A 15,457-nucleotide genomic window follows, 5' to 3' on the forward strand; every position below is an offset into this window, starting at 1 on the left:
ATACTGGAGTGTGTGCCTAGATTTCTAGTGATACGTCCCTCTGTCTACTTGTTTATGTTTAATAGATACGCTGTGAAAGATTTGTGGAAGAACTGGAAAGTTATAGTAAGCAAGTTGAAGAATTTTATTCTTATGGAGACTTTCAGGAAGTCAATAGGTATCTGAAAAAAGCACAGGCACTGAATACAAAGCTCGATGCAGCTGCTGATAAGGTAAGGAGAGATGCTTATTTTTCTTCATAGCAGACTGTGATCTTTTCTGTCAGGAAGTGCCTTAGCTTAATGACAGAATACAAACAATCTCATGTTCATTTGCTGGAATCTGTCATTTAAACGTTCTCAGGTGCCAGATGGTAGGAGATATCCCTGTCTGAGATTTCAGAGAGAATAGACACTACTTAGTTGGACAACATGATTCTAGTCAGTTTCATTGCAGTAATATTTGACAAAACTAGCTGTGTTAGTCTTCCATAGTGCAAAAATTCTTAAAGAAACACCTTGAAGAATAATGGGGAAAAGAAATGCATAACATGCTGCTCCAGAGAATAGGACACGGAGAAGCGGATTCAAATTAGAGCAAAAAAGATTCCACCTCAACATTAGGAAGAACTTCATTGACAGTAAGAGCTGTTCATCAGTGGAGCACACTCCCTCAGAGGTGGTGGAGTCTCCTTCTTTGGAGGCTTTTAAACAGAGACTGGATGGTCATGTCGAGGGCAGGGGGTTGGACTGGATGGTCCTTGTGATTTCTTCCAACTATGATTCTGTGATTCCTTGATTCTATGAGCTTTTGTGGACTATAGTCCACCTCATCAGATGTAATAGGGATTCAGCCTGTGTTAGACTGGGTTACCACCCCCACCCCCCGCTAAAGATGCAGGTTTGCAGTTTGGATATATTCTTGGACTCAACTTTGTACCTGGAGGCCTAGGTTTCTGTAGTGGCCAGGAGTGCTTTTGCATATTTAAAGTTTGTGCGCCAAGTGCACTAATTCCTTGAGCCATCGAATCTGGCCATGGTGGTACATGCCTTAGTTACATCCCTTTTGGACTATTGTAATTAGCTTAAAGAGTGTTCAGAAACCTCACCTGATCCAGCCAGACTTGTTACAGGGACCCTACAATTCCCCTGGCACAACAATTCTCCTGGGTGTCAGTTTGCTTCCAGGCACAATTTAGTGTGCTGGTTATGACTAATTATTGAGTGTGGTTCATATTTTGTCTCCTATGGAGACAACAACCTCTTTCTGCAACCCCCCCACCCTCTTCATTGCATACTTCTCTTTCTGCTTTATTGGCATGAGCCCAGCAGAGCTTTAGACTGGGTGATTCGTCTCCCACTCTCTGCCTTCTTCAGTGCACACCTCTAGGTATAACAAAAGATATGTATTATAAATTGCCTTGTTGTATTGCAGTTACATGAATGCTCTGTCACACACTTAGGCTGCTGTTTGGCATACACTGATATGACCTCATTTCCCCCCTACAACTTACCGTTCATGTGATGAAATCACTGTTGCCAGGTTCATTAGTAAATTGCTTTCTGCAAGGTCCTTGAAGGTTGCATTCTATTTGAATCAGTCCTGAGTAGAAACCTCTGATATTTCACCATACAGTATAGTTTTGGGTTTTTTTTCTGTAAACCTAGCTGGCCTTTATTACAAAAGCAGTAACCACTGAACAACTTACATGTACCTGCCTAAAAGATACTCACCCAGAACCATCCAAAGCTTGAACAAATATATATATGTATTTTAAATTCCAAAAAGCAAACCTCAGTTTTGCCATTTTATGTAAGGTAACACTATTTTACTACTCCATTGTATATAATGAGACTTGAGCATCCATGGATTTTCATAGGGGTCCTGGAACCAAACCCTAGAATGCCAAGGGCTCACTGTACTGCAGTGACTATGCTGATAGTTATTGCATAATCCATATATGTGTCTTGCATTTGTGTAATGTTGAGTTATCATTTAATGTGAGGCCTGTGTTAAGGCTTTAAAAATTATCTCTGGCATCTCTAGATTGATCAGATTAATGCAGAAGAGGAAGCATATGGATGGATACCCTCTCAGTATCCACAACGTAAAAAAATTCAAGACACACTGAATCCATATCTTCGACTTTATGACATGACAGTAGAATTTAACACCAAATACAGAAACTGGATGGATGGAATATTCACCAAGGTGAATCCAGATCAAGTTGAGATGGATACAGGAAACTACTGGCGTGCACTGTATAAGCTAGAGAGAACCTTTCATGATTCACCAAATGCCTTATTTCTAACAACGAGAATCAAAACAAAAGTGGAGGAATTTAAGGAACACATTCCTTTGATTCAAGTGATCTGCAATCCTGGTTTGCAAGACCGGCATTGGGAAGCTATGTCAGAAATAGTTGGGTATTCATTGAAACCCTCTGAAGATTCAACTGTCTCTTCATATATTGATATGCACCTTGAACCATTCTTGGAAAAATTTGAAGGCATCAGTGAAACAGCCAGCAAAGAGCATTCACTTGAGAAGGCCATGGTGAAAATGATTTCCGAATGGGATGCCATGGAATTTGTTCTTCTTTCTTATAGAGAAACAGGAACTTATATTTTATCAGCTGTGGATGACATTCAAATGTTGCTGGATGACCATATTGTCAAAACACAGACCATGAGAGGCTCTCCTTTTATCAAACCTTATGAAAAAAAGATGAGGTAAATAATTTCCTAATGGAAGATTTCAACACCATTGCTTGCATGTGACCTATTGTCATTAGTGGCATTGATAATTCACAGTTAAAAGGCTAAACTACACATGATAATCGCAAAAAAATAAAGCTTAGTTAAAGAGTCTACTAGGCAAGCTGGAAGGAGACCTTACCTATGGTTCTTCCCTTCCCAAAACTGCTTCACCCTGGTGTGTTTTCTCTCCATAAGACTGTAAGTACCCATTCAGGAGAAGATAGCTGGGAGATATGTTTTCTATGGGGAAAGCATGGTGGAAAGTGTTCAGCCCTCATAATCCATGTGATATTTCAAAAGTTCCCCACCACTGCTTTAATAATTTAATGGACTGAATCAGCAAAAGTGAAGTTGGGCATACTGATTTCAGATCACATCCTGAAATGTTTCAGGTTCACATTTTAAATCTTATATGTATTTATATAATGTCTACCCCATCTGTAAGATTCAAAATATATAGGTGATGTGTCCTCCAAAGCTATAAGTAGTTGGGAAAATAGATGCTCTTTCTGGTTCTTCTCTCGTTCCAGTTTCTGCTTGTAATTTAGCTAGACCTTCAAGGAGTGAGCTTCTCCCCCCGCCCTTTCTCTCTTCATTGTATGTGTTTTATAAGCTCCTCAGCAATCTTTCTTCAGACATTTTTTAAATATGATATTATTTGTAGTGTGCTGTGGATACTGCAGTTCTTATCTCATGTAAACTCATGCAATTGAGAGAGGTGAAATACCGAGAGAAAATAACAGGGATACCTAGTAAGCTTTTGCAGTAGGGCTTCTGCAAGACCGTTGGCTTTTCCTTACCTTCATGGTCACTTCATGTTTCCTTAAGGATAAAGGTGTACTTCCCACTTTTCTCTGTACTCTTTTCACCACATAACACCTGGCAGAAATTTTTGCAAGGGATGGGGAGTACTGAATTCAGAAAACAGCAAGCAAATTGAATTAGTTTATTTCATATTGGTTATACATTTTATTCATTCCCATCATATGATAAGGGGGAAGAACCTGAGATTTCCTGTTCCAAAACTGGAAGTTTCATTCATAATTTGGACTATTTTTTCTGGTAGTGTAGGGAGTGGGGAATAGAGTATGAACTATTGCATTGTTTAATAATCACATGTTCTGAAATTGCTTTCCCTGGTGAACAGGAGATGGGATACCTCCGAGTCAGAGATGTTTCCTCATTCCCAGCTCTCAGATCACAGAAATAGGAAAATTCTAGAGTTAACATTTCCTTGTTGGAGTCTCCTCAAAGGAGAAGTATTGTTTCTAAAAGCATGCTTCTGAAGCTTGGTGTCTTCTGTTTTATAGAGAATGGGAATCCAAGCTTTTGTTGGTACAGGAAATTTTGGATGAATGGCTCAAGGTTCAGGCTACCTGGTTGTATTTGGAGCCAATTTTCAGTTCTCCTGACATTATGGCTCAGATGCCTGAAGAAGGTAGGCGATTCACCGCTGTGGACAAAACGTGGAAGGATATCATGAAATATGCCATTCAGGTAGTAATTGTTCTCTTTGAAATAATTAAACGTGATATGTCTTTGATAAGAACTAATGTGAAAAAATATTGCTGCTAGAGACAAAAACAAATTGGAGCATATTTTACTGGCAACTGGAACTTCATGAATTAAGTATATTAATTGCACATGTTTCTTCTGATCACCAGCTTTGGTTCATTTGTTTGGGGGAATTAGATGGATTAGTATGAAGGTATGAATAGAATGCAAGTAACTGTAGGGACATGAGACATCTTAGTTGTGTGAGAATAACATCTGGATTGTAAGAAATAGAAGCACCCTCCTGGATCAAAACAGGCCTCTCGAATTCATCATTCTGTTCATCACAGTGGGCAAACAGAGTGTATATGCACTCAACACATCTTGGATTAAAATGAGAAAGAGATAAGCAAGTATGTCTGGCAAAAGATCAGGATATAAATATTCTAAATAGAAATGAAATAAGGGAAGAGGGAAGGTTTAGTTTTGCTACTGCCACAGCCTTCATTGGGAGCAGCAGCTGGTTTGCAACCCTGGTGGTGGTTCTTGTGGTCTTTGGCATTTCAGTCAACATAAGTTGCTCATTTTTTCCCTAGCAAAATGGCACCATTGAATTCAACCTAAGGCTGCCCTACATAGACTTTAAAGACTTTTAAATGACTCCATTTGTCATCTTAGAATACTAACTCAGGAATTATATAGTTAATTCGATGGTACATTTGAATAATAATGTATTTGATCAAGTTGTCAAGTTGCAATCTTTTGCATTTCATGAGGCTGTTCCTACTCATTGTCTCAAAACTAACACATTTTTGAACATTTATGTGTAAATAAATTGTCAGGTTTCTTTTTCCACATGGTGGCAGTGTATGTCTAGAAACAGTGACCGGATTTTATAGTGGGAATGTGTATCCCATATCAGCATAAACTAAATTTAAGTCTCTCTTGATTTTTTGACTTGCTGTTATGTTTTACAATAGCTATAAGAAATAGTAAAAGCATTTTTGATTGCCTTATGTTTTATCCCAGTTCAGAAAATTTTTACCATGTGGCTCAGATCAATATGAATGAAATTGCTCTGTGATTTCCCTGCTATTTTCGATAAACAAATGGTGTAAAGGAGCAATCTTTTTTCTGTATGAAAAGAGAAGGGAAAGAAGTTGTTTAAATAAACTTAAGAAGAGGTTGGTTCCATAGAGGAGCTATACAAGCATGACATTTGAACAGTTTGTTGATTAGTCACAATTTCGCTGTATGCTTATATAGCTTGTTTGTCTGCAGATCACTCACCAATTACATTTGTGCGTTGAAAAACATCATAGTTGTCCTATTTGTTTGTCAAGCTACATTTCAGTTGTAGCTCTTAAATATCAGTGGAAGTTTAGTATTAAAATGTGGGTAAAGGAGCTTATCTCCCAGTCCCCTGTTTCCTGAGAAAATCATGGAAATAATGTTACAGGGTGTGTATGTGTATCTGCCTTTTTAGTTAAGTGTGTGCTAAATGTGTCCACTGAAATTGCATGTGGCTGCCACCTGAGGGTGCTCTTGTGGCATTATTCAGAATGTTTCCTCTGAGCAGAGGATTAAAAAGCAAAGGAAAGAGAGACAGAAGAGTCAGGATACCAGAGGAAAGTAGGTACCATGGTCAAGGATCATACCATGGTATGTGAGTATAATTTGTGCACATAGCCTGCCTGTACCACTACAGTGCACCTGTGCATTTCTCTTGTGGTTCTACACATATGTTGTTTCTTTATATCCCATGCCATGACCCTCCCTCCAGTCCATCTGCCTTGGTCCAGGCCTCGGAGGTAGAGAGGAACTGCTGGACCTCTTACCCTCTCCCTCCACCACTCCCTTCTCCTTCTGTGTCATGTCTTTTTAGATTGTAAGCCCGAGGGCAGGGAACCGTCTTAACTAAAAAGATTGTATGTACAGCGCTGTGTAAATTTACAGCGCTTCATAAATAAAGGTTAATAATAATAATAATAATAATGACATCTAGAAGCTAGATAATGGAAGAAAATCTTTAGCACTTGGAATGTGACACCACAAATGCAGAATACAAGAGGTGTCCTAAATGGTAATAAAGTGTTATTTGAAACGAGGGATATTTAAACTCAGGGAGGGGAAACAACACCAGCCAAGACGAACCAACCCAGTATAATCTAAAGATGATGTTAGGTTGTTTCTTGCATCACTACTCTTATTGTAATAATGATAGGAATTCTCAGGGAAGGCTCTCTGTGTCCTAGAATGATTTTACTCATCTTGGAAACATTGGCTAACATTCTGCAGAGCAAGGGGGAGGAGGTTTTGGACTTCAAATGATGTTTTGCACTTGAGCTTCCATAAGCCCAGGTCCACAGAGCCAGTGATAACAAACTGTGAGAGTTCAAGTTCAGAACACCTGGAGGTCCAGAGGTTCCCCTTGTTTGCTGTTTTACCTTTCACATTGTTGTCAGTGGTGCTTTGTACCTCTTATTTTTTTTAAAATATATATATTTTTGTTATTTAAATTCTAAACTACAAGAACATTTTGGGAGAAGAGGCACGTTTTGTGTCAGGTCACGAAAGACTAATGTACATTCACAATGGGAAGCAAAGGTTGCAGTGTAGGCTGTAAGAAAAACTCAGAAATCCATGTTGAGGAAATACCTTTATTACACCAGCTCAGAAATCACCAAGAGTGCTCTCAAACATTGACTGCATATATGCCAGCCAGGGCTGGGTCTGTCACCAGAGTATGGCAGCTGCCTCAGTGGTCAGATATTGGGGTACAGCAATGTATGTGCTCCCCAGCTATTCCTCCTAAGCCCTCAGATATTCATTCTGCTCTCTCTAAAAGTGTGCACCACAAAACTTGTACTGTGCTCCGTTAACTAGTTTGCTGCCCTCAGATATGTCAGAGGATAGTGCTGAATTAAAGTCCAACAATTTGGCTTCTGTTATGTGGGATAGTGAGTTGTGTAGACAATTTGTCTTTGGGCTGGCCCTTATAGCAAGCTGTCATATTCCCTAAAATGTTGAACTCTTGCTGTAAAATCTTGGAATGTCGGATGAAGCCAAATACAGAAAGTTAAGAGAATGCTTAGTCAATAATCACATATCACTTTGTTCATTGTTTATTTATGGAGCACATTTATATTCCACTTTATAGATCCCAAAATGGGTTGGGACATTAGAGCTCAATCTCCCCCAAAAGGACAACCTGGGAGGGGACTGAACCTTGATTGAAATGATCTGACGGATTTGGCCAACCAAGGCCTCCGATTTGGTCAGCCTCTTCAGGCAATCAGAAATATACTAAATGATCAAATATTAAGAAATATAAAAGCAACAATTATTGTTGAGCTTCCCTGCATGCAGTCTGTCCTGTGCATATATTAAACGCATAGTGAGCATTTCTAAGTCTATATGGTGCTTGTAAGAATCTTCATATTTAAGGACATTTCAGTGATAATGGATGGGAAGAGTAATTTGTCTTCTCCATGATAGTACTTGTAAATAGGCAACATTCATAACAACCTGCTTGCCTATGTTTAGCCCTCTGCAATCTTAAAAACCTTTGTGGGGCTCTGTTCCACCTTATCGATTAATGACTGAACCAGTCAAAGTGGCTGCTATAGTCAAAGATTTGCATTTTCACAAAAGCAAAGCAGAAAGCTAACAGCATATAAAAATATCAGCAAAATGACAAAAACTGAAGAGTAAATGTCAAAAATCACACATTGCATGAAAGCTTGCTCATACAAACACTCCCCAAATTCAGGATAAGATGTACAGAGATCTTTCACTTGAGCTGAGATTTAAAAGAGACATGTATAAGAAATGGAAAGAGGAGGAGATTGCCAAATTTATTATTATTTTATTTACTTGTATCCCACCTTTCTCCCGATATAGGTATTCAATATGGCCTACAGCAAAATAAAAACAGTACAATTTAAAAATAATACAAAAATATGAAAAAAGTATTAACACAAAGTGTAAAAACAAACAAAACTAACAAACTGAATTTTAATATAGATAAATATAAGGTACTAATCTAGGCATGAAAAATGAAATGCACAAATATAGGATGAACACCTGATTTGAAAGCAGTGTATGTGAAAAAGATTTCAAGGTCTTATTAGAAGCTAAACATGAGTCAGGAGTGTGATGCAATGGCCAAAAAAAGCCAATCAGTTCTAGGGGCATAGTACGCAGTGATATTGAGAAGTTGGAACGTGTTCAGAAAAAGGCAACAGAGAATATGAAAGGTCTGGATACTATGCTTTATGAAGAATGACTTAAGGATGGGTATGTTTAACTGGGAGAAGAGAAGACAGGCAGCATGATAACCATCTTAAAATATCTGAAGGGATGTCATGCAGATGGAGCGAGCTTCTTTTCTGCTGTTCCAGAGATTAGAAGACAATGCAATAGATTCAAATTATGAAAAAAAGAGATTTCATGTAAACATTAGGGAGAGCTTTATTGTAAGAACTGTTCAACAGTGAAATATACTACCTCAGGAGGGGTGTGAACTTTCCTTCTTTTAAACAGCAGTTGGGTGGTTTATCTTTCAGTAGTGCTTTAGTTGTGTATTCCTGCATGGCAGAAGCCAGACAGGATGGTCCTTGTTGCTCCTTCCAGCTCTAATAATGTATGATTCTGTGAAATACTGTCAGAAGAGGGAGTGGGAACATGTTCAGAACAAATCTTCATTATTAAAAAATTGCAGAGGAGAATTTGAAGAGAAGGGAACAAATTCATTTTAGCTGTAGAGCCTAAATGTAAAGTATATAACATCCAGATTTTAAATTGGCCTAATAATTACTATCATTTGCCACCCTCAGGATAAACATGTTCTTACAGTAGTGATGATCGATAAGATGCTAGAGAGACTGAAGAAGTCCAATGAGTTCCTGGAATTGATTCTTAAAGGACTGAATGAGTATTTAGAAAAGAAGCGACTGTTCTTCCCTAGATTCTTCTTCTTATCCAACGATGAACTGCTTGAAATTCTCTCAGAGACCAAAGATCCTACACGGTACAGTGAGACTCAAAGTGCATTGTGTACATTTTTCATTAAGGATTACCCATTTTAATGGGTAAACAACTTGTTCTCTTCAAGATAGTATGTATACCTGTTTGCCTTATCAATTGCTAAACTACCCTTTTGAACAGAAATATAGCCATGGCTTCATCTTTAAAACCACTCTCACCATTATTCCCTATATTTCTCTGTTGATGAATTGAATTGTTTCTCTTTTTACAACGCTGTAAAAACTACAATGCCTTTTGTCTATCCCTTTAGTAAAACTCAGGTCAACTGTTAGATCATACGGCTCCTGCATTACAGTAATCATGGTCTTTCAAGTTTTCTGTAGTCTTGATTGTTCCCTAATGTTTCTCCAGCACTCTGCTGCCTTTCTTGTTGCTCCTCTGTCTCTTTTTTCTTACATCAACTCAAGCTTGAAAAAAAATACTACATTTTAAAATTACAGCTCCTACCCGGGAGAATGCCCCAGTGCAGTGGTTCTTAAACTTTTTACCCTTGTGTTCCCCTTTACATCTATATGCACATCCCCCCCAGCTCAACATAATGCATGAATAAAAATATTTTGTTTGTTTAGTGTGCATATTTCCTTCCACACATTTGTGAATATCCATATTTTAACATTTTATAGGGAAATAGCTCTCCTCCTTCTCTTCCTCCTTCAGGCAGAGGCTCCAAGCACCCTCCTTACCTTTCTCTTCCAGAAGTTTGGCAAGTGGAGGAGGAGGAGGAATCAGGGATTCCAAGTCTCCTGTCCCCCTTGAGCAACTCTTGCTTGCTCCCTGGGGGTCTCACCCCACAGTTTGAGAACCACTGTCCAAGTTGGAACCCATCCAGCCAACTTTTCCAAGCTCTGATCCCAATATAGCCTTTCTTGAAATCTTTGCTTCTGCATTGCTTCCACCCTCTACTATTGAAACTGTTCTGCTCTCTCAAAATACTCTACTCTTCCTCCTTTTTTGCCCTATATGCTTCTCATGTGAGGTTGAACATACAAATATTAGGGAGGGCCAAAGTGATCCTTTCTTCATTTGTTGAATGCCATGCAAACAGAGGTTGAGTTGGGTTCTCAATATGAAAACTGAACTGCAGTATGGCAAATGAGGCAGTGAGAGCCAATGTGGTTAGTGGTTTGAGTGTTGGACTTGTGGTCCCATGGTGCATCTACACTGTAGAAATAATGCAGTTTGACACCATGATAACTAACATAGTTCTATCCTACAGAATCCTGAGTTTTCTGAGGCACCAGCGATCTTTGGCAGAGAAGGCTGAAGACCTTGTAAAATTACAAATCCCAGGAGTCCATAGGATAGAGCTGCAGCATTTGGTGGTATCAAACAGCATTATTTCTACAGTGTGGACATATCACTAGAGAACAGGGCTTTAATTTAGCCATGGAAACCCACTGGTTGACCTTGGGCAAGTAATATTCTCCTGAGCTGCAGAGGAAAGCAATGGCAAACCTCCTCTGAATAAATCTTTCCAAGAAAATCCTATGAAATGGATTGTCATAAGTCAGAGTCAACATAAAGACTCATAGCAACAACAAATGAGGCAAAGGAATAACTATTTATCACAGCAGTAAAGCTTTGGGGGAAGTGGTCATTCTCATAGCTCTAAAGTTTTCCGGGTTCACCTCCTGAAGCCATGAGAGCTAAAAACAAGTACAAGGACCATAAAATCATTTTAGGTATTGGTCATCAACTACAGGCTTGCAGACTATTTAAAGCAATATACAATTCTTGGTACGTTCCACTGTTCTGCTGGAAATCCAGTAGAAATGTTCCATGGTTGCTGTATCTGTGCCTAATGTACTTTGGAGAGGATTTACTGCAAAAATATGCAGTCTTTAATGTATGGAGTTTTTGCAAGTGTGATATAGGCATGAAAAATGTCTGTGGATAAAATTAACTGTTCTGACTTGTTGCGATAGTATGAAGTTATTAATTTAAATGTACAATGTGTAAATAACTTGTTCTTTGAAGAAGTCGTAACTTGTTCTGTAATGCAAAGTTTGTTTCTCTTAATCCTCTCTTTCATTTCTCCAGGGTAAAGCCTCACTTGAAGAAATGTTTTGAAGGAATTGCGAGTGTTGAATTTACTGAAGTCTTGGATATTACACACATGAAAAGCAGTGAAGGAGAAGTGGTAGAACTCATAAACACAATATCAACAGCTAAAGCTAGAGGTCAAGTGGAAAAATGGTTAGTTGAACTGGAAACGGCTATGATAAATTCTATCCACAAGGTAAATAAAGCACATTTGGCTTGAGTTTGTTTCCATAGAAAAGCAAACAGATATAGTTCTTATTTTCTGAGTATTTTTGGAAGTTTTGCTGTTCTCTTTGTAGCCAATGTAGACCCTATGTTAATTCTGTAAGTCAAATTTCAAAATTTCCTTTGTGACACTCCTTTGTACAGGTCCTGTACCTGTCCTTCATATACAGTTCCTGACACTTCTGCATATACATTTTGGTATGAGTTTGAGAGAAAAGCTTCTACTATTGTGGGGACTCCTTTGTAGGAACAGGGCTGGGACGCATAGCAACAACCTGATGACTTCTCCGCCTTCCCAACTGCTACTTTTAGTGGTGCTTACTAGAACAAACAGTATCAGAAGATAGTGGATTGTTTTTTGGTCAAGATGGTGGTGAAAGGATTCAACTTTGTGCAACTTTCTTCCCTATGTGTTGTTTTTGCTATGCTGCTAACACCACCCACACATTTGCAGTGATTACTGCAGTTTCACAACTGTGTACTATAGTTGCTTACATGGCATTTGTGTAACTTGTATTTTGTCCCTCTGTGGGATGGAGACTTGCAGACAGTATTGAAAATGACATGCCATGGATCAAGGAAAAAAACTTACCTGCAGTGGTTTGGATACTAATTTAGGATAAACTGTTTGTCATAGTTGTAGTTTCCCAAATTCTTTCTCTGGTAAGTTTTACTACATCAGCAGGTAGAGCGTTTTAGATGGGCCATTCCATGGTGTATAGAAATGCAATGATACAAAATGTGGCATCTCAGTGTAGGTGCAAGAAAATGCATCAGAATAGACATTAAGGATGGGTACCATAATTTATAGCTCAGGTCAAATATTTTGAACCTAAAACATCTCATGGTGAGGTGCTTAAGTACTGTATATGTTATCTTGGAGTTTATCTTTCTCTACTTGAATGCCTAAGTAGTAAGGCAGAGAACAGCAATCTCTGGATCCATGGCATCCACTGTGAACTTCTCTAGTGTCCCCAAAATAGAATTAGAAGTATCCAGATGTCCATCTCATGTTTTGTAAAACCTCTGGTTACTGGGAGGCAAAACAAAGGAGCCTCTGTATTTGTTTTGAACGGAATTGTCATGTCTAGAGGTTTTCAATGACTGTAAAAATGGCCATGGGAGTTGCATTTACCCCGCAGGTCACATATTTCCTACCTGTGGACTAAGGGCTGGTCTTGATATTGTGTTCTCCTGCTTATGCAGGCATTTTCCTGCTCTCCAAATCACATAAATTGCTTGTGACGAGCAGCATTGAATGCATTCTCATCACTGAACAAGTCCTTATACATGTTGGGATATTTGAAATTACTAATGGTGCAAGACATGTAACTAGTCTTGAATGCTGGCATTTTTAAAAGGGTTTAATGTGTTTTTGTGTTAGACGTAAGTGGGCTTTTTCTCATGCTGAATTTTCTGCAAATAATAGCTAATTTGAAAACAATGCTTTGAACAGCATAGCTTAAAAATGGATAGTCTAAACTTCAGCTTCTCCTACCCTTTGGTCTCCACAATAAAAATTTGGATCCTTAGGTCATATTTACTTTTCTTCCCATTGATGCCAGCTGCTTTGAAATCTATTGTATATATTGCAGCCATATTTGCCATGAATTAATTTGCAATGAACAAAACTGTAAACACTGAAAAAATTACACCAGAACCACAAACAAAAAAGCCATTTTTGGGAAGTAGTTTGTTATACTGTGGCTTGTTCTTCACTGCTATCAAGTTGACTTCCACTTAGGGTAGCCCTGATGAATCTGAGACCTCCAAGTCACCCTGTCCTCAACTTTCCTGTTTAGGTCTTGAAGACTCAGGGCAGTGGCTTCCTTGACAGAGTCTATTCACCTGTAATGTGGTCTCCCTCTTTTTTTACTGCCTTCTACTTTACCAAACACTGTTGTCTTTTCTAATGAGTTATGTCTCCTCATGAAAACATTTCTGAGTATGACAGACTGAGTGTAGTCATCATGGCTTCTATGGAGAGTTCAAGCTACTATGTAGTTTTCTTGGCAAAATTTGTTTGGGGGAGTGCCCTTGCCTTCCTCTGAGGCTGAAAAAGTGTGGCTTACACAAGATCATTAAGTAGGTTTCCCATGGCTGAGCAAGTATTCAAACCCTGGTCTCCCAGTGTCTGAGTCTAGTACTCAAACCATGACACACTGGCTGTCATGCTGGTTTATCATACTGTGAATACTGTGAATACAGTATGATAAAAATGCTAAATTGCTAGTTTTATTTTTGAATATGCTTTTGATTTAAATTCACTCCATTAACTATATTGATTTTTTCTTCCCAATTAGTCAACCCCTTTTCTTTTTCTTTTTCTGTTCCTTTCCATTCCTTTCTTATTGTAATTGTCATATGGTACTTTACTCTGGCCTCATCTCCTGATGCTTAGATTGAAAAGCTTCATTGAATGGGGTAATCTTTAAACATGTGGTTTTAATCTTTTTATGTCAATCAAGGCTAGACAAGGCTTACAGACAATTCTTCCATCATCCTTAGATGGACGCTGATTTATTATTTTCAAAGTCAAGGGAGCTAATTCCTCTTAAATTCATGTGCTCTGAATTGGCAGGCAACTATAGTTGTCAAGCTTGGAACTTGAAAAGGCATGGATCAGATTCTGGACTGAAAATCCAGCTGTTGCAGCAGAGTATTCCTGCCATGCTAAAATATAAGATATAATACAGTTGCTTTGCACACATTATAATACCCCGGAAAAGCTGAATTGCACAAATTGCTGTTGCTGCTCCTAAATAGCAGGGAAGTCATGCACTTCAGACATCACCTTTCATGTTATGTTCATATGTAGGTAAACCGTGTGTGTGTCTTCAAGTCGCCTGTTGAACCATGGTGACCCTATGAATTTCCTCGGTTTTCTTAGGCAGGGAATACTCAGAGGTGGTTTTGATAGTCCCTTCCTCTGAACAAAGCCTACAGCACAAGGTAGTCATTGATAGGCTCCCATCCAAGCACTAGCCAAGGCTCACTACACTGTATTAAATGCATAGTGCTGTATGATAGCCTCAGTTTAATGTTTTGGGCTCTTTTACTCATAAGTAAGCATGTAGTTTGCCTAGTCAAAACTGGCCCACCAATCAAGATTAGGGCTGCAGCACATGAGAAAAGAGACTTTAGAACATATTCTTGTTGTTTTCCCCTCCTCAAATTTGCTCCTGTCCCGAACGCCAAGGGGCTAAGGAATGGGAAAATAACAAAACTGGCACTTGAAGCCATATACTACAAATGTAGCATAGCATGTACTGTGTATACTAGATTGTAAGTCGACCTCATGCATAAATCAAGGGCAGGTTTTGGGGCCAAAATTATGGATTTTGATATGGCCCATGGATAAATCAAGGGTAAAACATGTAACAAAGAATCTAAAGGATGGAACAAATGAAAACAATGCCAAAGAACTTTATAAAATCCCATCAAGCATAACTGTTTGTGCTCACACCAAAAGCTGGATAGATCAGAGAGTAGAAGGAGGCAGCCAATGCTTCAAGGATAGCCTACACTCTTCTTTTCACCAGGGGATGGTTCCTTTTTTAACATAAAATTTAAAGTCCAATATGTACATTAGCCTGTGGATAGGTCGACTGACATTTTGTGGGTCAATTTTTTGACTAAAATTTCTAGACTTATATATGAATTTATACCGTAGCTTAACTTGTGTCTCACAGTAACACCATAAGCATAACAAAGAGATGTGTCTCTCCTAGCACCTGACCCATTGCAACAAGGTCTGTAACCTAGCGAATTGTCTGCACTGTGCCTTAGTTCTGAGGAGCTGAATGCCACTGAAAATTTTTGGAAATGAGGATTAAATAATTTTATTTCTTACATTCATGTTCCAGCTTTCCTCCCAAGGAGCTTAAGGTCACATACATGATTTACCC

The 15,457-nt window shown here is 38.7% G+C and overlaps 1 protein-coding gene across 1 annotated transcript in view; it reads left to right on the top strand.

Moving 5' to 3' along the window:
- LOC149313647 (dynein axonemal heavy chain 7-like) overlaps positions 1-15,457 on the top strand; it is a 200,027-nt gene that overhangs the window by 58,656 nt on the left and 125,914 nt on the right. The window contains exons 16-20 of the mRNA XM_089519551.1: positions 66-212; positions 2,026-2,711; positions 4,049-4,235; positions 9,071-9,264; positions 11,322-11,520. Coding sequence (XP_089375677.1) covers positions 66-212; positions 2,026-2,711; positions 4,049-4,235; positions 9,071-9,264; positions 11,322-11,520 — 1,413 coding nt within the window. The remainder of the gene's footprint in view (positions 1-65; positions 213-2,025; positions 2,712-4,048; positions 4,236-9,070; positions 9,265-11,321; positions 11,521-15,457) is intronic.

Source organism: Sceloporus occidentalis, unplaced genomic scaffold, assembly GCF_023333645.1.
Source record: "Sceloporus occidentalis isolate IW3139 unplaced genomic scaffold, rSceOcc1.0.p SCAF_4, whole genome shotgun sequence".
Lineage (NCBI taxonomy): Eukaryota > Metazoa > Chordata > Lepidosauria > Squamata > Phrynosomatidae > Sceloporus > Sceloporus occidentalis.